The sequence below is a fragment of the Ipomoea triloba genome, chromosome 15, assembly GCF_003576645.1.
Source record: "Ipomoea triloba cultivar NCNSP0323 chromosome 15, ASM357664v1".
In the NCBI taxonomy this organism is placed as follows: domain Eukaryota; kingdom Viridiplantae; phylum Streptophyta; class Magnoliopsida; order Solanales; family Convolvulaceae; genus Ipomoea; species Ipomoea triloba.
The window spans coordinates 16,309,395-16,335,293 of NC_044930.1; the positions used below are offsets into that span (position 1 = coordinate 16,309,395).

At 37.2% G+C, this 25,899-nt stretch overlaps 2 protein-coding genes across 2 annotated transcripts in view; one reads left to right on the forward strand and one right to left on the reverse strand.

Moving 5' to 3' along the window:
• Window positions 1-3,105: 3,105 nt before the first annotated feature.
• On the forward strand, window positions 3,106-5,124 carry LOC116005768. The gene is made up of 2 exons (XM_031246005.1): window positions 3,106-3,845; window positions 3,942-5,124. The coding sequence occupies exons 1-2, from the start codon at window positions 3,106-3,108 to the stop codon at window positions 5,122-5,124; spliced, it is 1,923 nt and encodes a 640-aa protein (XP_031101865.1).
• Window positions 5,125-18,706: 13,582 nt separating this feature from the next.
• LOC116005770 overlaps window positions 18,707-25,899 on the reverse strand; it is a 39,573-nt gene continuing 32,380 nt past the window's right edge. The window contains exon 6 of the mRNA XM_031246006.1: window positions 18,707-18,901. Coding sequence (XP_031101866.1) covers window positions 18,707-18,901 — 195 coding nt within the window. The remainder of the gene's footprint in view (window positions 18,902-25,899) is intronic.

The following is a 25,899-nucleotide window of genomic DNA, read 5'->3' on the forward strand; positions in this document are numbered from 1 at the left end:
GACTCCCTTCGCCTTAATACTTCCATCATATGTGATTATGATTGCTTTAAATTTCGGGAGGATGATTCCATGGAAAATTTTGATATATCGATTAATGCTTGTAAGGATTCTATCTTGTTTGCTAATGATTATGATTGCTTTAACTTCTCGGAAGATGAATCCTTTGCTTTGGGGGAAAATGAGATGGTGAGTGAAGAGGATGATGCTTCATTCTATTCATGTGAGAGTGTGAGTGATTTCTCTAATCAAATAGAGTGAAGTGAGTGATTTCTCTAATCAAATAGAGTGGAGTGATGAAGAAAAAGGAGTGTGAGGAAGAAAGGGTAGGAAATAATAGGTCCTTCATGATCAATCTTATGGAAAAAGATTAGTGGAGAGAGTTGACCACACTCGAAATTGAGGAAGGGTGTGAGGAGATATGGTTTGAAAGAGATGAGAAAATCTTTAGGGTGAGAAGAGAGGAAAAAGAAAACGAAGTAGACACCATCCTAGAGGAGTTAAGGAGGGTGTTTAATGCTAAATTTTTTCCAATCATGCATGTTGTTCTTCCTTTACTTATGTGGGTGTTCAAGGATGTTTCCCACCTTGGGACATTCCTTGAAGATAAGGTTCACGGGACGCTTGGTCGGGTCCCAAAATTTGTGTGCCTTGAAGGATAGGCCACATTATTGATATCTGCTATTTTGTACAATTATTCACCCCTTATTCTAGTTGTTTTGAAGGTTATTTTCTGTATCCTAGTGAAATTGGGAATTGTTTGTGTGTTATATTGTCCAAGTGCTGAATTATCTACAAGGAACAACAAAGGAAGAATATTGGAGCATTTTGGACAAGTTCTAGAAGAAAAGGGAATTACAAGGAAGAATACAAGTTGGAAAAGAATTGGAAGTTGCCTAATGGGCCAAGGCCCATCTACCTCCTATATATTTGACCTATTCTCTACAATTGAAGGAGGTTCCCTTACAGAGTTCTGAACCCTAGCTTTTTGTTTATATTTCCCTAGCATAGTTTAGATCAGTTCACATTAGATTAGTTAATTTCAAGATTGGAATCAAAGATTGAAGATTGGATTTGTTCTTTATCAAGATTGGAATCAAAGATTGAAGATTGGATTTGTTCTTTATCAGTTAAGTTCTCTTATTCCTTTATTAGGATTTGTTCTTTATCAGTTAAGTTCTCTTATTCCTTTATTAATTTCTTGCAATGTTTATGGTTATTAATTATTGCTTTGTTTTGTTTACTCCAATCATGCGGGAGTAGTTCGTTTATGGGTTTGGATTAGGGATCCATTGTTAATCTTGATGTTCAATTGGTAATTAATTGCATAAAGGGATTGAATCTTTTACCTAGGGTTTATGTTGATTTGGGGATTTCTTTGCACTAGTTATTGGTTTGTGGCCAGAATTAATTGCTAGTCTAGGAGAGGGATTCATTACAACAACAGTTGGATGGAGACCTCGAGCCTTGCCAATTTGAACCTAATTTTCCTGCTATGAAAGTAGAGGTAATTTTGGGGGCTTACAATGCTTAGGAGCTTAAGGTTATAATTGATGCATCACGACAGTGGGGCAATTGCAGCCTAATTCACTTATTGATTACGAAAGTAGCTGAGTAGAATTCTTTTGTGCATTGCCCATATATCCCTTGGTTAATTATTCTTTCCCTATTCCTGAGTTTGTTAGAACATCAAGGTTACAATCCCCCTAATCTGGCCCATACTTTTATTATACAGTTTACACATTAATTAATTGTTTTCTTCTACACCATTCAGTCTTTGTTGCTTGAATTTTATTAATTCACATACTCTAGTGCCTGGTAATTCACACAATTTCGTGCCATAACCCCAATCCTCAGCGGAACGACATTACACCCTTTTTCACTCATCATTTGTGCTCATCACATTTTGGCGCCGTTGCCGGGGATTGGTTTATCTGGTTTTGATTGTGTGATTAATTTCTTACTAGCATTAGAGTTAGTGAATTTTAGGAGATCAAGTTTTATTTTATTCTTTATTCGAAAAAAAAAATTATTTGCACTAACCCATAACTAGTTCCTTCCAAGAGCGTTTGTGGTTGTGTTAGACATCAGGTTACCCTCCTTTTATGCACACTAGATCGAAAGGGAGCACGAATCTTCGTCCCTACGATCTAAATCTTGAGAGGAAGTTAAGGAGGGAGAAGAAGAGGTTACTTGATTGGCTTCGAGAGTTTCAGGACTTCGAAATTGACATGGAGACCGGAGCCAGTAGCAATACCGGGCAACCTGCCCATACTGGTATTAACACATAGCACCCGAGGCAGAGAGAGGCAGTTGGGGACAACTCTAGAGTTCGTGCTAATCCCCAAATTCCAAATGTTCAGGATCAGGCACAGAACCACAGGGATGATCCAAACCCAAATATCAATATTGGGGGAGGATTGGGTGCTCAATTCATGCAGCAGCAGCCTGTGTACCAGCAGCCAGACTATGGGGTTGGGATGCAAAATATTCTCCATCAGATGAATCCCAACCTGTTTCAGCAATTTGCCCAAGAGTTTCCACAGGCAGAGCCAATGGCTGCCCATTTAGCTCCTGAGTTCACTGAAGAAGATTGCATTGTGTACCCAGGAATTGAGGCAAATAATTTTGAGTTGAAGACTCAACTCATTCAGATGGTCCAGAATAATCAGTTTGGAGGATCTCGGGTTGAGGACCCGAAAACCCACATAGTTCATTTTGACCGTATCTGACCATCAAGATGAATGGTGTTCCTAGTGAGGCAATCAAGCTGAGACTGTTTCCTTTTTCCCTGAGAGATCAAGCACAGCGTTGGTTGAATTCCTTTCCAGCCAACCATTTCATTACATGGGAACAGCTCCACAAGGCTTTCATGAAAGAGTACTGTTCTCCTTCAAAGGCTGCCAAATTAAAGAAGCAAATTCAGAATTTTCAGTAGTTTGGCAATGAAGATCTTCCTGAGGCTTGGACGAGATTTAAAGAATTGAGGAGGCAGTGCCCGAAGAATTTGATGACCCAGGTGATTTTATGTCCTCATTCTATGAGGGATTGTCTAACCGATCAAAGATTATTCTAGATACCTCATCCTTTGGGGGTGTTTTCATTGATATGGGACCAGCAGCTGGTGAGCAGTTGATTGAGAGGATCACCTCTAACAATACTTACTGGTACACTGAGGGGGATGATATACCCAAGATAGAGAAAGCAGCTGGGATGTTCGAAGTTGGAGAAAAGATGGCAATGCAGGCTCAGTTGGATACCATACAACACATGTTAAAGCAGTTAGTACAGGGTCCTACTCAGAGTGTCCAGGCAGTTGCTCAGCCTCCACTAATTCCACAGAGTCCTTATGTTCCTAACCCCTATTCTGTGCCACAAGTACCTCTTGTAGCCTGTTGTGCAACTTGTGGTGGAAATCATGTAGCTCAGACATGTCCTTTGTTAGACTTCGGTAACCAAGTCCCTCAACCTAATGTGGAGCAAGTTGATCTCATTGGTTATTCTAGACCACAGGGCCAGGGACAAGGTTATAGGAGCCATCAGCAGCAAGGAAGGAATCAGGTTGTTCCCTCTTGGAACAATCAGGGAAATCAAGTGAGAAACAATCCACCAGGATTTCATGGTAACCAAGGGAATAGGGGTGAAAATCAAGGCCAGTGGAGAAACAATCAGAATTTTGGGCAAAATAACCAGAATGTAACTCAAGGGCAGTTCCAGCAAGGAAATCAGAATTTTGGGACCACTCAGGGTCAAGGTTCCTCTAGACCATCTCAGGATGTTGATATACAGCTTCTCATGAACACTATGATGGCTCAGTTTGGCAAGCTACAAGCAGAGAATCTTCAGCTGTTTGGCAAACTACAAGCAGAAATAGATGGTCTCAAGGCTCAGCAACAAGGATGAGGTAATCAGTTTTCTAATCAACCTTTATCTTCGAATGGTAGACTGCCAGCAAGCACAGAAAATCCAAGGCACCAAGTGAATGCAATCACCACTAGAAGTGGATTAGCTTTGAAGGACCCCCCTTTCCCTTCGAATGATCCAGTGCTTGAGAAAGCTGATAAGAAGGATGAGGGTGTTCAGGTTGAGGATATTCTTGATAATAGTGAGGAAGAGCATGTGGTGCAAGGAGATAGTGTTAAGGAGAAAGCTCCTGAGCAGGATGAGAGTGCTCCAAGTAAGAAGCATGAAAGGAAGAACAAGAAGGTAGATGACTCGGTTATACCTTACAACCTGTTACCATATCCACAGAGGTTGTGGAAATCAAAGGAGTCTGATAGAGAGAGCAAGTTCCATAAGATGTTAGATAAGCTGGAGATCTCCATGCCTTTTGTTGAAGCAATCACTCAGATTCCATTGTACAAGAAGTTTCTAAAGAACATTTCAGGCAATAAGAAAAAGCCAGAGAAGAGTGCGGTGGTGGATCTGAACGAAGGAGCCTTGACCTGTGCAGTTTTTCAACATAAACTACCTCCTAAGCTGAAAGATCTAGGTAGTTTTTCCATCCCTTGCATCATTGGTGGATTTGTAGTTGGTGGTTCTCTATGTGATCTGGGTGCCAGTGTTAGTCTTATGCCATATTCCTTATGTAAGAGGCTCAACCTGGGAACACCAAAACCCACCTCCATGACCTTACAGATGGCGGATCGCTCCATAAAGCGTTCGGTGGGAGTTCTAGAGGATGTCCCGGTCATGATTGATCAGTACTTTATACCGTGGGATTTTGTTGTTATGGATATAGAGGAGGATGCCAAGGTTCCTATTATACTTGGTAGACCTTTTCTAGCTACTGCTGGTGCACTTATTGATGTGAGGAGAGGAAAACTAGTGATGGAGGTCGCAGAGAACAAGAATGAATTTGACATATTCAAAATGGTGAAGCACCAGCCCTCATATGTTGATGAGTGTTACTTGATAGAAGGGCTGGGTGAGGGCACTGCTGAGAGTAGAAAGATTGAGTTAGGGGATTTACATGTTTCCCCTATTGATCCTGGACCCCCTGAACTGTCAAGTGTGCTGAAACAAAAGAAAAAGTTCTCTAGTTCTGGTGGTTTCTACAAAAGATGGATGAGGGAGCTGTCTAAGTTCAAAAGGCCACCGGATCGCGTGGTCCACAATCCCACCTGATATCCATGAGGTTGAGTCGAGCTGACGATAGTAAACTTAGCGCTTCATGGGAGGTACCCCATGTTATCCTTTACTTTTCGCATTTTATTTTCCTGCATTTTTCTTTTTATTTTAGTTCGGAGTAGATTAGGGATTTTTCTTTGTTTACAGGGTGTTCTCTGGGGTTGTTTTGGTGTGAGATTTGTTTTCTTTTACCTTTGAGAGAGTGGGGAATGGTTAGAATTCAAGAGGTTAGGCCTTAGAACAGTTTTAGGACATATTTTGGACTAACTTGCAGGTGAAACCGAACTTGGGCACGAAAAGAACAGAAGTGCGAAAAGAGAGCTCTGGATCATGGCCAGGCTCACGGCCGTGACCCCAGCCGTGATGCCTGGGCGTCAATTCCAGTAGCTACAGAGCACAATAAGGCTCTGGGTCACGGGCCACATCCCGGCCGTGACCCAGGCCGTGATGACAGCCCAGAAATTCCAGTGTGTTCCGGGCGAAAGAGGGCTCTGGGTCACGGGCCGCATCCCGGCCGTGACCCAGGCCGTGATGGCGTCGGCAATTTCCAGTACCAAACAGGCGAATTAGAGCTCTGGGTCACGGGCCACCTCTCGCCCGTGACCCAGGCCGTGATGGTCTGATGCCAATTCCAGTGTTGAGAGCGAGATTGAGGGCTCTGGGTCACGGGCCGCATCCCGGCCGTGACCCAGGCCGTGATACGAGGCAGTAAGATTTGCAAAAAAAAATGTATGTTTTCTAGTTCGTTTTTTCTAGTTCGTGAGGCCTTGTTTGTCCATCAGGGACGATGTCCAGTTTAAGTGTGGGGGGTACTATTTCTGATGAATTTTGGATGAAGTTTGCTTGAAGGACTCAATTTGCAGCTAAAGGTAATGTGCTTTCCTTGTGTTGTGGCTGTGACCGCTTTACTTCCTGCTGGTTTGTGGTTTGTTTTGGTGGTACTTGTGCAGCCCAGCTTGTCAGGGATGATTCAAGGTTGAGTTTGTGATAATTCAGTCTCTTGCCAATAGTTGGGTTAACCTTTAACATAAATGTTCCCCTGTGTGTTATGCATTGCTAGTGAAGGCTTATGTGGGATTCCGGTGATACTTGTTCTGTCATAGCTTGTCTTAGTGCTCTCATAGTGAAGTCTAGAATTTACATGCTTTGAAGTGATTTAGGCCATTGTTGTTAGCCCATGCCTTTAAACCTACCCTGTATTACAATTATTTTTCCTAGTTGTCCCCTTTGAGCCTTGTTTTTGTTTAATAAGTGCAAAAGCACTTAACCCCGTTCTTTATGCTGTTTTTCTTGTTTAACCCACTATTTGACCCTTAGCCCTAAGCCATATATTTTCCTTTCACCCTTAGAGAGAATGTAGCATTTGTTCTTTAATTTAGAGGAGATTTCCCTTTTTGAGCTTATTTTTGATAGAGTTATTCCTGTTATCTTCATTCTAGTGTGGGGGTGTGGTGAAGAAGTTGAATAGTTGGTTTGAATTGAAAGAAAGAAAATGTTTGAAAATTGAAAAGAAAAGAAAAAGAAGAGAAAAAAGGGTTGTTTTAGAAAAGAAAGAAAAAGAAGGATGAATAAAAGTACAAGTCAGGTTGCTTGAATAAATGTCCTCACTCCCACTAGTTTAGAATACTCTTGTGTTTTTAATTATGTTTTGCTCTCTTAATTCATATTTTCCATATCTTCTCTAGGTTTAATTGTGAATATGTGTGAAATTCTCTCTTGTTTGTGTATTTTTCCATATCCTTTCTTTGTTAGCCACTCACCCTTAGCCCCATTACAAGCCGAATAAACACCTACTTGATCTTAGCATGCAGTTTTAGAGTGATCTATGTGAGTATGAAGGGCATGTCTATGGGAGTCCATCTTAAGCCAAGTCTTGCATAATCTCAACTGAGTACATGTGCATACAGGATTTTAATCTACCTTAATTCGGGTGCTCGGTTATTGGCCTGAGAGGGGAACTCACTTGTGATTCTGAGATGATTCTTGAAGCAGGTTAGGTTGTATGAGATGGTTGGTGGTATGATTGGTTGTGCAGGAAGGTAGTGTGATCAGTTGCAGTGCATGGAGGGTGGATTATCCTAGGTAATTGCTTGAGGACAAGCAAAAGTTCTAGTGTGGGGGAGTTGATATCTGCTATTTTGTACAATTACTCACCCCTTATTCTAGTTGTTTTGAAGGTTATTTTCTGTATCCTAGTGAAATTGGGAATTGTTTGTGTGCTATATTGTCCAAGTGCTGAATTATCTACAAGGAACAACAAAGGAAGAATATTGGAGCATTTTGGACAAGTTCTGGAAGAAAAGGGAATTACAAGGAAGAATACAAGTTGGAAAAGAATTGGAAGTTGCCTAATGAGACAAGGCCCATCTACCTCCTATATATTTGACCTATTCTCTACAATTGAAGGAGGTTCCCTTACAGAGTTCTGAACCCTAGCTTTTAGTTTATATTTCCCTAGCATAGTTTAGATCAGTTCACATTAGATTAGTTAATTTCAAGATTGGAATCAAAGATTGAAGATTGGATTTGTTCTTTATCAGTTAAGTTCTCTTATTCCTTTATTACTTTCTTGCAATGTTTATGGTTATTAATTATTGCTTTGTTTTGTTTACTCCAATCATGCGGGAGTAGTTCGTTTATGGGTTTTGGATTAGGGATCCATTGTTAATCTTGATGTTCAATTGGTAATTAATTGCATAAAGGGATTGAATCTTTTACCTAGGGTTTATGTTGATTTGGGGATTTCTTTGCACTAGTTATTGGTTTGTGGCCAGAATTAATTGCTAGTCTAGGAGAGGGATTCATTACAACGACAGTTGGATGGAGACCTCGAGCCTAGCCAATTTGAACCTAATTTTCCTGCTATGAAAGTAGAGGTAATTTTGGGGGCTTACAATGCTTAGGAGCTTAAGGTTATAATTGATGCATCACGACAGTGGGGCAATTGCAGCCTAATTCACTTATTGATTACGAAAGTAGCTGAGTAGAATTCTTTTGTGCATTGCCCATATATCCCTTGGTTAATTATTCTTTTCCTATTCCTGAGTTTGTTAGAACATCAAGGTTACAATCCCCCTAATCTGGCCCATACTTTTATCATATAGTTTACACATTAATTAATTGCTTTCTTCAACACCATTCAGTCTTTGTTGCTTGGATTTTATTAATTCATATACTCTAGTGCCTGGTAATTCACACAATTTCGTGCCATAACCCCAATCCTCAGCGGAATGATATTACACCCTTTTTCACTCATCATTTGTGCTCATCAATTACGTCTGGCCAGGAGACGTAAAACCATGGCGCACTTGGGAGGCAGTCCCAATGCTATCTTACTTTTCTTTAAAGCTTTTCCTTATTTTCTATAGTATGTGTTTCTTAGCTTTATTTCAATAATGTTTCTGTAACCTCGGTTGAGGTAACAAGTACAGATTAAACACCCGAGAGTTATAAGCTGCCCGCAATCAATTGACAAACATCATCACTAGCAAAGGAAGGAAGGGAAACCAAGGTAAGCTTTGCACAGCACGCTTTCCACGCCACCACCACGCGTGTGGCTAGGCGTGGAAATTTTCCAGAGAGCTGCCACGCCGCTCACACGCGTGTGAGCAGGCGTGGGAATAAACCAGAGAGCTCCCACTCCTACCACCACGCGTGGTAGCGTGCGTGCCTTCTCGCAAAATATGGAAAAGAAATATTAGATAAAGAGAGATACAAGTATGAACCAATAAAACAAGAATCTAAAATGCTTGAAAAAATAAACCAAAAAGAAAAAAGAGAAGTATTTATAGAAAAAACAGAATATACAGAATTTTTGTCATTAAAAATAGAAAAACAAGCACAACAAATAGAAGAATTAAAAAAGGAAAATAGTAAGTTAATAAAAAATTCTAGTAAAGACTGGATAGATAAATATAAGAAATATAAACATAGTTATTATGACACTAAAAAAGAATTAAAAGATACTAAATTAGAATTAAAGCAAATGAAACAAGAAATGGAAAATTTAAGACTAGAAGTAGAAGATTTAAGAAATTCTATGAAAACACTAAAAGGAAAAGATAAGATAAGAAGTGATATTAGTAGTGTAGATACTTGTAGTGATGATAGTAGAAAAGAAAAAGAAAATAATGAGAAAGATTTAAAAATAGTAGGATACATAGAAGGATTAGTAGAAGAAGAAGAAGAAGATGATACAGAAATAGTTAAAGAAAATGATCAAATTATAGAAGTACTAAGAAAAATGAAATCCGTCAATGCTATAATAGAAGAAGAACCAACAAGCGATATAGAAGAAGAGTCTGACCAAAACAATAATAATATAGAAACTGATGCCGAAACAGAAGATATAATAAATGAAGATGCTAATGATTATCCTGAAGAAGAATTAGTAGACCCAAACTTAGAATTAATCAGCAAAAGAAAAACAAGACTACCAGACCACATACCAATAGGACAACAATCTGAATTTAAAGATTTTGTAGGATCTATGAGTCAAGGAGTAAATTTAAATGGATATTTTCTAGACTTAGATAATGTTTATGATGAACAAGAAATTAATAGAAGAATACATGACTGGAATTTAGGAATGTTTATAGCACTAATGAACTCAAATTACACTGCAGATCTTGATTATGTTTATGGCTTAATATCAAAAACTTTAATAGGAAAAGTAGGATTTTGGTTTGAATCTATAACAGTTCAATTTAGAGCACAAGCACCTAGTTATGCTACAGATTGGAAATCTATGTTATCAATATTTGATATAGTATTAAAAAGAGAATTTTTAGGAGAAAGATGGTTTGTATCACAAGAAAAAGTAATAGCAGAAAGAAAAACCGAAATAATAATGAATTTAAATAATATGAAATGTTGTAAAATTAGTAAATTACCAGAATATACTATAAGCTTTAGCAAATTCTTTTATGAAGCAAGATTTTCCCAAGAAGAAGGTATAACATATCAACAATTATATTATGATCATTTACCAACACCATATAATACAGAAATAACTAAGGAATATAGTCAATATGAACCAAAAGAAAATACCTTAGGAGAAAGAATTAGAGTATTAAGGTCATATTTAATGAGAAAATGTGAAGAATATAGGATACAACAAAAGATTAAAAAAGATAAGAGGAAAGGATTAAGTGAAATATGTGGATTTACAGAGAAAAGATTAATATTTGGATGTGATAGAGACTATAAAGATAAGAGAAGAAAAAGAAAATATTCTAACAAATATAGGAAATTTAGGAAAAATAGAAATAATGAATCTTATTATAAACCATATTATAAACCTTATAGAAGATATAAAAGGAAAAAATTTAGAAAGTATAAAAATACCCCTGAAACTAGAAGAAGATTTAGATATAAGAGAAAATTCAGGAAAAGAAGAAGAAATATAAAACCATTAGAAGGAGAAAATAAAAATAAAAAACCTTATGAATGTAGATGTTGGAATTGTAATGAAAAAGGACACTATGCTAATAAATGCCCTAAGCTAAAACAAAAAGGAGTAAAATATATTAATACTACTGAATTTATAATGAATCTAGAGCAAATACAAGAACAAAATGATCAATGGTATGAATATGAAGTATTTTATATCAGTGAAACAGAACCAGAAGAAGAAGAAAATATTAATGAATGTAGTAATAATGACAGTAGTGAGGATGAAAGTTCGGAATAATGGATACGCATAAAGGATGGTTAGTTTTATTACAATTAGGAATAAAAAACATTGAAAGAAACTTTATTGAGAGGATGATAACCTTAAAAAGAGTAGAAAAAATATTAGAAGAAAAATTAGGAGAAGATCTAAGAGACAAAATTATGGAAAATTATTATAACTATTTACTTTATAGATGGTAGCAGTTTATATAGAAGCATATGTAGAATACAAACCTAATAAGATGGGAATACAAAAAATATTTATAGATAGTGGAGCAGATATATGTTTAGCTAAAAAAGATATAATAGCACCATACAGATGGAAAAAATCAAATAGACATAGAATAAAAGTCTCAGGATTTAATGAACATAATAAAGAACTAGATGTAGTAGCTGAAGATGTAAAAATCATATTAGACAAATTAATGATTAAAATACCAATAATATATCAAGAAAATAATATGAAACACCCTTTATTATTAGGAAACAACTTTTTAGACTTTTTTAAAACACAAGTAATAAATACTGAAACATTAAGTCTATTAACACCCTGTAATAAATGGATTATATTAAAAAGAATTTTACCAGTACATTTTTTAAAAATATATAACATTAAAATAGAAAGAAATAATAATTTAGAACAATTAAAGAAAAAATATTTAGAACTATTAAAAGTAAACTTTGGAGAAAATCCTATTACCTTATGGGATAAAGAAAAAATATATGCCGATATAAAATTAATAAATCCAAATGATATTATAAGAAGTAAACCTATAAGATATAGTCCAACTGACCAAAAGGAATTTGAAATACAGATAAAAGAATTATTAGAATTAGGAATAATTAAAGAAAGTAGCAGTCCACATAGTAGCCTTGCCTTTTTAGTAAGAAAACATAGTGAACAAAAAAGAGGAAAAGCTAGAATGGTAATTGACTATAGAGAATTAAACAAGAAAATAATATTTGATGGATACTTTTTACCTTATAAAAGAAATTTAATAAACAGAATAGCTAGTAAAAAATGGTTTAGTAAATTTGATTGTAAAAGTGGATTTTGGCAAATAAAACTTACTAAGGAAGCTCAACCTTTAACAGCTTTTAGTACCCCTCAAGGACAACATGAATGGAAAGTATTACCCTTTGGATTAAAAAATGCACCACAAATATATCAAAGAAGAATGGATCAAGTCTTTAGACCTTTAAATGAATTTTGTATAGTATATGTAGATGATATTTTAATATATAGTAATACTTTAAAAGATCATGTAGGACATTTGAATGAATTTATAAAAACTGTTAGAAAACATGGAATCTTATTATCTGAAAAGAAATCTGAAATATTTAAAAATACAGTTGAATATTTAGGATACATAGTCTCAGGAGAAGGATTACAATTACAAGAATACATAGTAACAAAAATAAAAGATTTTAAAGAAAAACTAAATAATAAAAAAGAAGTACAACAATTCTTAGGAATAGTAAATTATGCATCAGATTATATTAAAGATTTACCAACACTTAGAAAACCCTTACAAAATTTAATTAAAAAATCTAATATATTTGAATGGAAAGAGGAACATACTAATGCTATTAAAACTATAAAACAAAAAGTAAAATCCCTACCAAAATTAAGATTACCAGAAAAAGATGATCAACTAGAATTATATACAGATGCTAGTGATGTAGGATGGGGAGCAGTATTAGTTGCTTATACTAAAGAAGATATAGACAAGGAAAAATCTTTAATATGTGGATATGGATCAGGAACATGGAAGCCTAATGAACAAAATTATCATATAAATGAGAAAGAGGTATTAGCAGTAAAATTAGGAATAAAAAGATTTCATTATCATCTATTACCGGTAAAATTTATAGTAAGAACAGATAATACTCAAGTTAGAGCCTTTATTATGAATAAAATAGATCCATTACCAGAATTAAACAGAAGGAGATATTGGCAATCTTTCTTTTGCTATTATGATTTTATTGTTAAACCTATATCAGGAACTAAAAATGTGTTAGCTGATTTTTTGAGCAGGTACAAAAATGTCAAGTAGTAGAAGTTTCAGTGAAAAAATGAAGAAAACAATAGAAGAAATTACTAAAAAACATGAATTAATATTAGAAACTCTAGAAGAGTGTGCAGAACTTATTAATATATTAAGAGAATATAAAGAGGAACCCAGTATTAATTCACCAGTACAAGCAGTATTAGAACCCCTAAAAACTTTTTCATCAAAATTAATCAACCAACCAGAATCTTCCACCACTAAAATTCCTTTCACCATGGCAGATAAAATTAAGTACCCCTCTCAAGTAATAGAAGCCTATGAAGTTATTAATAAATTTTATGAATATAAGTCTAATAATACCATATTAAGAGTAGGAAAAGTAACAAAATATCCTAGATTTTTATGTACCGAAGAAGCCAACCCTACAACAGTATATAAACTATTTACTTATGGTTTTATTGATAAAATAATAGTAGATGAAAGCATGTATAATATAAGCAAATTACCAACAATAATAGGAGACTCATTATTAAAAATGATGGAAACATTTGGAAGTGGAACTTTTGGAATACAATTTTTTGATGCCTCTACAGACTTCTTAGGAAAACCAATAGTAATATGTCAACTATTTAAAATGAGAAAAAATACTACAATAGAAGGAGATAATAATACCCTCAATATGAAAATCCCCTGTACCCTAGATAAATTCAAAGAATGGATGAGTCAAAAGAGAGCATGGGGAGTAGTAACATTAAAATCAAGAATTGAAGATATGTTAAGGAATAAAAAAGCTTGTGTAGTAGGACATAGCAAAGGAGGAGAAGTAGAAGAAATAATAACATTATACTATAATAATTATGAAGTAATAACCAGTGATCCCACATATTTAATAGAAATGCATAACAAATTAAAAAATTTAGAACATAAGCATGATCCACTTACTATCGAATATTATACAAATGTCATCGAGCAAAGGAAAAAGCAGGTCACAGCCAAGGCGATCCCAAGTTCTGAAGATCCATTCTGAAGAAGTATTAACTGGCCTGATGTAACATCAGGTGTATTATCAATTATTAGCTATTAACTGGCCCAATGTAGCCTAAAAACTACAGTAAGCCAACGGCTCTCTGGCCCAATGGGCGTATTAACATATTAAAATATTATCATGGCCTAGCGATGGCGTATCATGGCATCAAAATATTATCAAGGTTCTCTGACCCAAGTGGCGTATTATCTGGTCCAATGGATGTATTAGCAGAATATTATCAAGGAAGATCTGTCCTGACGAAAAATTCAGGAGAATTATCATTATTAGCAAGTATTAAAGGAAAAATCTCAAGAGAAGAAATAAATTTCAACAAAAGATCAGTGGCAAAATATTATTATCAGATGGTGGCAAAAAGGAGATCCAGAAAGAATCCCTTATCAACAATGGAGCAAGAAGACAAAAATACTAGAAGACAAAAATGTAGATAGCAAAATAAAGAGACTTTATTAGAACTTATCTTATTGTACTTGGTGTAATAAGTTAGATCTTGTATAATTGTACTAAGTGTGTACTAGTTTGAAGACTTTTTGTAACTTGTTAGATAAGTTTGAAGACTTTTCTTGTAGTAGTTATCTTTTAGGAATGGTAAAAACTTTGTAAGTTTCCTACGAGGTTTTCTATATAAAGAACCTCTTTGTGAAATAAGAGAAGGAAGAAAAAAGTTATCAGTTAAGTTCAATCTCTTGTGTTTCCTTATGGCCTTCTAAACTTTCTTTCTTCTATAACCAACTGTCAAGAGTATAAACATACTACCCTTAGAAGAGAAAAACTCTAGAAAAAATTATTAAACAACTGTTGGCGAAAGCTTGATAAATTGTGTGGAAATATCAAGAAGATCCGTGGAGGACTCCCAGCTTCTAGCCTATATCCCGTAGTTGAGTGAACAGTCAAGGGAGCAGAAGGGCAGGAAGGGTTGAGTATCCGGTGACTTGAGACGTCTATACAAGGTAAGAGCTAAGCTAACTTTGTTTGATGATTTTTAAGAGTAATATCTGGAGGGGTATGTTGTTTAGAAATTGATGGGAGGTTATAGATATTTAAACTCAATGATGTTTACTTCTAAGATGATTTGTGTTTTATTTATAATATTTGTTCGTATTATTTGCTTTATTAAATCCTTGAGTATATTAGATATAATTAGTAACTTATCCACCTTTTTTAAGGTTTAAGAAGATCTTGGAAAATATTAGTATGGAGTATAATGGAGAAGCTTCAACTAGTAATAGTCCTAATAATTTTACTAAAGAATGGAATCAAATTATTAATAATAAAAATAAATTAGAGCAGGAGAAAAGAGATTGGTATCAAGTAGGTAATTACCATAGAACTAAATATATATTTTGTGAAAATAAGACAGGAAAATACTATCATTATGATAAATGTAAACAAACAATAAATAATTTAAACAAACTAGATAAAAAGATAGTAGAACTTGAAAAACTAGCAGCAGAACAAAGAAGAGCAGTATTAACACGTATTACAGCAAGATTCAAGAATTTAGAATACCCAGACTAAAATCATGAGTAGTAAATTTAGAGCAGGAAAACTTATTAAAACACTTGATAGAGCAATAAAAATTAATAAAGAAGCCTTAGTAGAAATAAAAAGGACTCATGAAATTCTTAAGGAAATACACAACAAGAATCAAGAAAAATATTACAAAATAATCCATAATTTTTCCCAAGAACTAAAAGAGACTAACACAGACATAACAAAGATAGAAGCAAATCTAAGAGAAGAAACTGAACAAATAAATCAATCCGCTCAACAAATACAAGTTATTGAAATACAAATTACAAGGCTTTTCGCTGATTTTCGCGCGAAGTGGTTTAAAACCCTTTCCTTGCTTCATTTCTTCCCCACCACGAGCAAGAACTCTCCCAAGCTGAAAATATACACTTTCTAAGCATTTCCTTCCAAGTCTCTCAACTTTTCTTAAGGATCTTAAGTCATTTCCAAGGTAAGAACATACTCTTCTTTGCTATTTACTTGTTTAATGAAGAACTTGTTCTATTTTGAAGAATATCTCCATGGGTTTTTCTTGTATGACATTTTTCTTGAGATACATTGTTATGGGATGACTTGATAGACTTGTATTAAGCCTACATTGCTTCTATACACTAGAAATTCCATGTTTTAACATCTCTTTGTGACTAGATCTTGAAATTGCTTGATTTGGGTATTTTCTTGTTATGATGAGATCCTTGTTGATATAGTGAGCATGGTGGGCAAAGTTTGCAACTTTCCTACTCTATAGGCACTACATTGCTATATTCTACTAGTTAGTTGGTCCAATTTTAACTTTCATGATGCTTCAATTTTTCAACCTTGAGCTAGTCTAGAGGAAGAAGATGAAGTTGACCATATGTTGACCTTTTGACTATGAAATGAGTATGGAATAGAATGAGCTAGTTCTTGCATGTATAGGATAGAATTGTTGATGGAAATCAAAATGATGTTGCATGCAATGAATTCTTGTAATCTTTTCTTTAGATATGTGCAATATTGTTCATAATCAATGTTTAAATTGGCAAACGTTTTTCCTTGTGTTGCTTTGATTGCCCATGTTATAGGAAAGATGTCTTTGCCACATGACCTTGCACAACAAATTGCTCAAAGGCTCCAAAGAGGGAAAGCCCCGTCAGAAGAAAACAGTGCGAGGGACGCTAACACTCGCTATATTGAAGTACCCACCGGAACACAAATTTTACTGATGACAGCAACCATGCTAGGTCGGTACAGGCATATTGGAACAATTTGTTAAGCTGGAGACAGGATACTTTTATCCCTCTAGTGCATGAGTTTATTGCGAGCTTGAATGTTGACGGAGTGGCTGGAGATCTCTACAGCCCTACCATTAAGTTTAGACTCTTCAACCAGGACTATAACATATCGGCCAACCGTTTAGGTGTTCTCCTTGGATTTTACGATGAGGAAGACCAGTCAAAGCACTGGTATCAGAGATTAAGGCATGACTTTGGAGACATGGACATTCCGAGAAAATATTGGTCGATGATCGCAAGACAAGGAGTCGAATGGGAAGGGTCAAGGGTAAGAGTCTCCCAAATTATAAGAGAAGATTTAAAGGTTTTACGGAAGGTGATTGCTCATTCATGGGAAGGAAGGCCTGAGACATATGACCGAGTCTCAAAGGCGGAGCTGTTCATGCTATGGAGTATGGACACCGGGAACTCAGTGAATATGAGCTTGATTTGTAGNTAAGGATCTTAAGTCATTTCCAAGGTAAGAACATACTCTTCTTTGCTATTTACTTGTTTAATGAAGAACTTGTTCTATTTTGAAGAATATCTCCATGGGTTTTTCTTGTATGACATTTTTCTTGAGATACATTGTTATGGGATGACTTGATAGACTTGTATTAAGCCTACATTGCTTCTATACACTAGAAATTCCATGTTTTAACATCTCTTTGTGACTAGATCTTGAAATTGCTTGATTTGGGTATTTTCTTGTTATGATGAGATCCTTGTTGATATAGTGAGCATGGTGGGCAAAGTTTGCAACTTTCCTACTCTATAGGCACTACATTGCTATATTCTACTAGTTAGTTGGTCCAATTTTAACTTTCATGATGCTTCAATTTTTCAACCTTGAGCTAGTCTAGAGGAAGAAGATGAAGTTGACCATATGTTGACCTTTTGACTATGAAATGAGTATGGAATAGAATGAGCTAGTTCTTGCATGTATAGGATAGAATTGTTGATGGAAATCAAAATGATGTTGCATGCAATGAATTCTTGTAATCTTTTCTTTAGATATGTGCAATATTGTTCATAATCAATGTTTAAATTGGCAAACGTTTTTCCTTGTGTTGCTTTGATTGCCCATGTTATAGGAAAGATGTCTTTGCCACATGACCTTGCACAACAAATTGCTCAAAGGCTCCAAAGAGGGAAAGCCCCGTCAGAAGAAAACAGTGCGAGGGACGCTAACACTCGCTATATTGAAGTACCCACCGGAACACAAATTTTACTGATGACAGCAACCATGCTAGGTCGGTACAGGCATATTGGAACAATTTGTTAAGCTGGAGACAGGATACTTTTATCCCTCTAGTGCATGAGTTTATTGCGAGCTTGAATGTTGACGGAGTGGCTGGAGATCTCTACAGCCCTACCATTAAGTTTAGACTCTTCAACCAGGACTATAACATATCGGCCAACCGTTTAGGTGTTCTCCTTGGATTTTACGATGAGGAAGACCAGTCAAAGCACTGGTATCAGAGATTAAGGCATGACTTTGGAGACATGGACATTCCGAGAAAATATTGGTCGATGATCGCAAGACAAGGAGTCGAATGGGAAGGGTCAAGGGTAAGAGTCTCCCAAATTATAAGAGAAGATTTAAAGGTTTTACGGAAGGTGATTGCTCATTCATGGGAAGGAAGGCCTGAGACATATGACCGAGTCTCAAAGGCGGAGCTGTTCATGCTATGGAGTATGGACACCGGGAAAAAGGCGGAGCTGTTCATGCTATGGAGTATGGACACCGGGAACTCAGCGGAGCTGTTCATGCTATGGAGTATGGACACCGGGAACTCAGTGAATATGAGCTTGCTATGGAGTATGGACACCGGGAACTCAGTGAATATGAGCTTGATTTGTAGGAACTTGCTTGTTGCACAACAACAAGAGTCAGCCAGGGCAATCTTTATAGGCCCCTTGGTGACGAGGCTATGCGTCTCTTTAGGTCATCAAATGAAAATGCATTGGTTTGAACATCGGCTTCCAGGAGCGCACATAGTTCCTTTATCTCCCGAAGACGTCGCAAAACTTCACTTGAGACAACTAGCGCGAACAAGGGTAGATGAGGAGATGGCGGAAGATCATGCTAACACGCCCATGACATCCCCAGGATTCACACCTTCTCTGATGTCATTCAATTCCCCATCTCTCCCGGAAATGTATTCGCCTTTGGATTCTTCAATGTATTCTCCACCACCAAGAGAGTCCGGACCGTCTGCACCTCCACCACAACCTAAAGAGCAAAACACCAACTCCTCTAGCTTCAACATTCCGAGCTGGTTCACCCCAGTCACTGATTGGAGATCCCTCCAAAATTTCCAATACCAATTGCACTTGGAGCAAATGCAGAAGCTGGACGAGATTTCGAGAGAGTTCAAGGAAATCAAGAGAACATAAAGGAAGGAAGAAACTGAAGAAAAGAAAAGACAAATTTAGATGATGATGACTTGTGATCTGATAATTCTGAACAATTGATTGTGGACAATCTCTTTACTTTTGTTTATATTTTTAGCTATATTTCTGTTTATGTTTTATCTTGCACGTTTCGTCTAGCCAAAGACGTTAAACGTGGCGCTTATGGGAGGCAACCCACAAATAAGGAGAAGAAGGGACCACTCAACCAACAACCATGAAAAACCAATCTTAAAAGGTATAACTTCAACTCCTAATTTATTTCCTTACCTTTACTCTGACCGAGTTTTGAAGGGCGAACATAGATTGCAAAACTTTGATGACCGAGTTTTGAAGGGCGAACATAGATTGCAAAACTTTGATAAGGATACAAATTGTAAGTATTTCTTTTATCCTGATTCAATGCAGGATACAAATTGTAAGTATTTCTTTTATCCTGATTCAATGCCGGATACAAATTGTAAGTATTTCTTTTATCCTGATTCAATGCCTTGTTTTGGTTTGCTTTATTTTCTAGAATCGTAAATGAAGAGCTGCATAAAATTATTGTGTTGGATATAGTCTGTTTATTAGAACTGTTTTAGCCCAGTTCACACTTTTAAGTGTGGAAATGGGGCGTGTGTAGAACCCTTAAACATATATCCTTTTTCCCCGCTTCTTATGGAAACATCGAGGATGATGTTTATTTTTAAGTGTGGAAAGGGTGTATGCTTCTTGAAACAGTTGATTGATTAAGTGATAAGGTATAGGAACCTAGAGGGTGTGTTATTGCCAATACTATCCAGAAGGGCTCCTAACCTTGTGCCAAGGATTGAATGTCTTAAATATGCTTTGGAAGCTTCACTTTGCACGAATTTTCACATTCCGACCCAAATTGAAAAAATTTTGATGAGTGCTTGCATGCTTTCACCTTGTATTTTGTTTGGACCTCAGTCAAGGATCTCTCAAAGTGGGAGTGTGAATCCTTTGAGTTTTAGAAAGATAAGAATAGCGAAGCCTGGAAACTGAATTAATCTTAGCAGGACATGGGGCAAAAGGTGAGGCTAAGTGAGCTTTGAGTGAAAACAATCCCTAATCCCTAGAAAAAGGCATGAGGGGTTGATATGGTGAAACGTGAATAAAGGCTTAAGGTCATTCCTAGAGATAAAAGCGAGGTGAGCCATCTTGTCTGGATAAGGGGTAACCATTGCACTGTCCTCGAAAAAGCATGGAGATCCATGTGAAGTTGGTTACCCCGAAGAGATCTTGAAAGATGAGAAAATAGAGAGGAGGTGAGCCACTTCGCTAGGATTCAGGCACCCATTGCACTGACCTTCGAAAAAGCATGGATCTCCAGGAAGTGAGAAAATAGAGTGATCGCCCAAGCCATGGCGATGAGCGGTCCATGTCCCTGCCCTCACTTATATAATGTAAAGAGGCTTTGGCATTAGGTTGGAAATTGGCTAAGGGGTGAGCATCGGTCCCACTAGTCGGATCGGCTGGAGGCCCCTAGAAAATACAAGGTGAAAACTCTTTGGTCACTTGCATGCTTAAAGGTGTGAATAAAAACTTCTTATATAGTATCCATCGAGACCTTAACTTCCTTAGCATATTTCTTACATTTGGTTGGCATGAGTTTAGCAGTCTTGGTAGATAGTGTAGGGGATTTTACCCGCTCAACTCCGAACACCTACACATCACTTGATTGGTTAACTGTGAAAGAAAGAACTATCCTTGGTGCTTACATGATTAGGGTTTAGAAAAGTATGCTTGCTTGAGGACAAGGAAGGTTTAAGTGTGGAAACTTTGATAAGCACCAAGAATAGCACTTATAAGGGGTCTTTATTAGATTAAAAGCGCATCGTTTTGACATCCGATTACAACAATTGCATGCATTTTAGCTCAAATGCGATCAAAATCTTCTAACAACATTTCTAGAAAGAGTTTTGAGGTATTTCACAGGTTGGAGAGGGATTTGAGGCTAANGATTGCAAAACTTTGATAAGGATACAAATTGTAAGTATTTCTTTTATCCTGATTCAATGCCTTGTTTTGGTTTGCTTTATTTTCTAGAATCGTAAATGAAGAGCTGCATAAAATTATTGTGTTGGATATAGTCTGTTTATTAGAACTGTTTTAGCCCAGTTCACACTTTTAAGTGTGGAAATGGGGCGTGTGTAGAACCCTTAAACATATATCCTTTTTCCCCGCTTCTTATGGAAACATCGAGGATGATGTTTATTTTTAAGTGTGGAAAGGGTGTATGCTTCTTGAAACAGTTGATTGATTAAGTGATAAGGTATAGGAACCTAGAGGGTGTGTTATTGCCAATACTATCCAGAAGGGCTCCTAACCTTGTGCCAAGGATTGAATGTCTTAAATATGCTTTGGAAGCTTCACTTTGCACGAATTTTCACATTCCGACCCAAATTGAAAAAATTTTGATGAGTGCTTGCATGCTTTCACCTTGTATTTTGTTTGGACCTCAGTCAAGGATCTCTCAAAGTGGGAGTGTGAATCCTTTGAGTTTTAGAAAGATAAGAATAGCGAAGCCTGGAAACTGAATTAATCTTAGCAGGACATGGGGCAAAAGGTGAGGCTAAGTGAGCTTTGAGTGAAAACAATCCCTAATCCCTAGAAAAAGGCATGAGGGGTTGATATGGTGAAACGTGAATAAAGGCTTAAGGTCATTCCTAGAGATAAAAGCGAGGTGAGCCATCTTGTCTGGATAAGGGGTAACCATTGCACTGTCCTCGAAAAAGCATGGAGATCCATGTGAAGTTGGTTACCCCGAAGAGATCTTGAAAGATGAGAAAATAGAGAGGAGGTGAGCCACTTCGCTAGGATTCAGGCACCCATTGCACTGACCTTCGAAAAAGCATGGATCTCCAGGAAGTGAGAAAATAGAGTGATCGCCCAAGCCATGGCGATGAGCGGTCCATGTCCCTGCCCTCACTTATATAATGTAAAGAGGCTTTGGCATTAGGTTGGAAATTGGCTAAGGGGTGAGCATCGGTCCCACTAGTCGGATCGGCTGGAGGCCCCTAGAAAATACAAGGTGAAAACTCTTTGGTCACTTGCATGCTTAAAGGTGTGAATAAAAACTTCTTATATAGTATCCATCGAGACCTTAACTTCCTTAGCATATTTCTTACATTTGGTTGGCATGAGTTTAGCAGTCTTGGTAGATAGTGTAGGGGATTTTACCCGCTCAACTCCGAACACCTACACATCACTTGATTGGTTAACTGTGAAAGAAAGAACTATCCTTGGTGCTTACATGATTAGGGTTTAGAAAAGTATGCTTGCTTGAGGACAAGGAAGGTTTAAGTGTGGAAACTTTGATAAGCACCAAGAATAGCACTTATAAGGGGTCTTTATTAGATTAAAAGCGCATCGTTTTGACATCCGATTACAACAATTGCATGCATTTTAGCTCAAATGCGATCAAAATCTTCTAACAACATTTCTAGAAAGAGTTTTGAGGTATTTCACAGGTTGGAGAGGGATTTGAGGCTAAAATAGAGCAAAAGACAAACAAGCCGAATTGCAGTAGCGTCCCACGCAGCCTCACACGCGTGTGGCTGGGCGTGGAATAATTCCAATGAGCTCCCACGCCCACCACCACGCGTGGAAGCAAGCGCGGTCGGGCCAAGGGCCATTTTGGGAAATTTGTTCCCTTTTTGTCACCTATATAAATCCCTTTTGCCCTAAACCTAAAAGAGAACTAAAATAGATCAGAAAATTCATAGAATAGGGTAGAATAGATCTAGAGGGTTTTCTCCCCTCTTGGGGGAAAATTCCTTTCTTTCATAGTTTAGAATAGATCAAGGGCAAGAATGAAGATTGAAGATTGGGATTTCAAGATCAAGGTTGTAAAGATCCCCTTTTTAAGGGTGGTAACCATTCTCTTCAATTTCTAATTCAATACTTGTTTCTTTGAATTTTCCTTTCTTTTTCTTGTTTCTCTTGTATGATAGAGTAGATTAGATAGGGGATTGGTGGCCCCATTGTAGATCTATGTGGATGTTTAATATTATTGCTTTGATTTGTGAATTGCTTGTTTGTTGGATGTTGAACTTGTGTGGATGATGATCTTCAAGCTTTGTGCCTTTTATGGCCACANAAAACAATCCCTAATCCCTAGAAAAAGGCATGAGGGGTTGATATGGTGAAACGTGAATAAAGGCTTAAGGTCATTCCTAGAGATAAAAGCGAGGTGAGCCATCTTGTCTGGATAAGGGGTAACCATTGCACTGTCCTCGAAAAAGCATGGAGATCCATGTGAAGTTGGTTACCCCGAAGAGATCTTGAAAGATGAGAAAATAGAGAGGAGGTGAGCCACTTCGCTAGGATTCAGGCACCCATTGCACTGACCTTCGAAAAAGCATGGATCTCCAGGAAGTGAGAAAATAGAGTGATCGCCCAAGCCATGGCGATGAGCGGTCCATGTCCCTGCCCTCACTTATATAATGTAAAGAGGCTTTGGCATTAGGTTGGAAATTGGCTAAGGGGTGAGCATCGGTCCCACTAGTCGGATCGGCTGGAGGCCCCTAGAAAATACAAGGTGAAAACTCTTTGGTCACTTGCATGCTTAAAGGTGTGAATAAAAACTTCTTATATAGTATCCATCGAGACCTTAACTTCCTTAGCATATTTCTTACATTTGGTTGGCATGAGTTTAGCAGTCTTGGTAGATAGTGTAGGGGATTTTACCCGCTCAACTCCGAACACCTACACATCACTTGATTGGTTAACTGTGAAAGAAAGAACTATCCTTGGTGCTTACATGATTAGGGTTTAGAAAAGTATGCTTGCTTGAGGACAAGGAAGGTTTAAGTGTGGAAACTTTGATAAGCACCAAGAATAGCACTTATAAGGGGTCTTTATTAGATTAAAAGCGCATCGTTTTGACATCCGATTACAACAATTGCATGCATTTTAGCTCAAATGCGATCAAAATCTTCTAACAACATTTCTAGAAAGAGTTTTGAGGTATTTCACAGGTTGGAGAGGGATTTGAGGCTAAAATAGAGCAAAAGACAAACAAGCCGAATTGCAGTAGCGTCCCACGCAGCCTCACACGCGTGTGGCTGGGCGTGGAATAATTCCAATGAGCTCCCACGCCCACCACCACGCGTGGAAGCAAGCGCGGTCGGGCCAAGGGCCATTTTGGGAAATTTGTTCCCTTTTTGTCACCTATATAAATCCCTTTTGCCCTAAACCTAAAAGAGAACTAAAATAGATCAGAAAATTCATAGAATAGGGTAGAATAGATCTAGAGGGTTTTCTCCCCTCTTGGGGGAAAATTCCTTTCTTTCATAGTTTAGAATAGATCAAGGGCAAGAATGAAGATTGAAGATTGGGATTTCAAGATCAAGGTTGTAAAGATCCCCTTTTTAAGGGTGGTAACCATTCTCTTCAATTTCTAATTCAATACTTGTTTCTTTGAATTTTCCTTTCTTTTTCTTGTTTCTCTTGTATGATAGAGTAGATTAGATAGGGGATTGGTGGCCCCATTGTAGATCTATGTGGATGTTTAATATTATTGCTTTGATTTGTGAATTGCTTGTTTGTTGGATGTTGAACTTGTGTGGATGATGATCTTCAAGCTTTGTGCCTTTTATGGCCACACAAGATCCAAGTCAAGATCCCCCTTTTAAGGGTGGTAACCATTCTCTCAATTTCTAATTCAATACTTGTTTCTTTGAATTTTCCTTTCTTTTTCTTGTTCTCTAGTATGATAGAGTAGATTAGATAGGGGATTGGCCCCATGGTAGATCTATGTGGATGTTTAATATTATTGCTTTGATTTGTGAATTGCTTGTTTGTTGGATGTTGAACTTGTGTGGATGATGATCTTCAAGCTTTGTGCCTTTTATGGCCACATTAGGTAGCAAACCCAAAGGAAGTGAGTGTGTGCGCGATAGCGGCCACTCACGAGTCTAATTCACCCACATCTCCGCTCTTAGTCCGAAAGGACGAGATTCGAGAGGAGTGGTAGACAAAGTGTTCGATAAAATGCCCTAACCGAATGAGGATGTGGGAGTCCAAAGTGTGACGCCACTTGGTGATGTGCCACGAACTCCCTAGTCTATTCCACAACTTGCACTCGCAAAACCATCCAAAGATAGACCACATGGAAAAACCTATAGCCTCAATCTCCACTTTACTTTTCTTTACTTTACACAACCACTATCAACCTTCCCCTTCTTACAAATGAATCCAATCCTTCGCATTCCCGTAACTCTTTCTCTTCAACCTCTTAGATGCCAACACACTAATTCGATTCCCATTCGTCATCCTTGAGAGACACGACACTCGGGGAGTCTTGACTCTTCGTTTTATCACCACTCACCTTCACATTCACTCCCACTAAATCCGCAATCCTGTCAGGAACCTCTGCACAACGAATCTCAGACCAAATTCATCGAATTTCAGTACATCTTCTCCCCACATAGAGACCTGATGGTGCAACTAGTTGATGAAGTAGTCTTTTGGGTGAGTGGATGTGTAAGAGGGTATCCTTACACCGGATATCGTTCTCACAAGGATTGGCGATATGAGTAGAGCTTTAGTGTTCCAAGCATAAGATACTAATGTTCCTTATGGAAATCTAGCTAAACTGACGGGTTGATTTGGATACAAACACAATATCAAACAACAAACTATAATGAAAACAATTGATAATAAAGTGAAGGTAGATAGGAACTAAAGGTAGGTCAAGATAGTGAAATCAAATTGAGGACCAAAAGATGAAGATGTCATATAACAATAGGGAAGCCTTTCTCAAGGTCATCCCACACTCCTAGAACATTCAAGGACATTCTCATGACTCAAGAATGTCTAAGAGGCATTTTATCAAACACTTGGTGTTCATAAC

Bases quoted from the DNA above. Each gene is read 5' to 3' on its own strand.
- LOC116005768 (XM_031246005.1), top strand. From the start codon at position 3,106: ATGGGACCAGCAGCTGGTGAGCAGTTGATTGAGAGGATCACCTCTAAC. The intron at 3,846-3,941 runs GTTTGGCAAACT...TTCGAATGGTAG, and splicing joins CAAGCAGAGAATCTTCAGCT to ACTGCCAGCAAGCACAGAAA.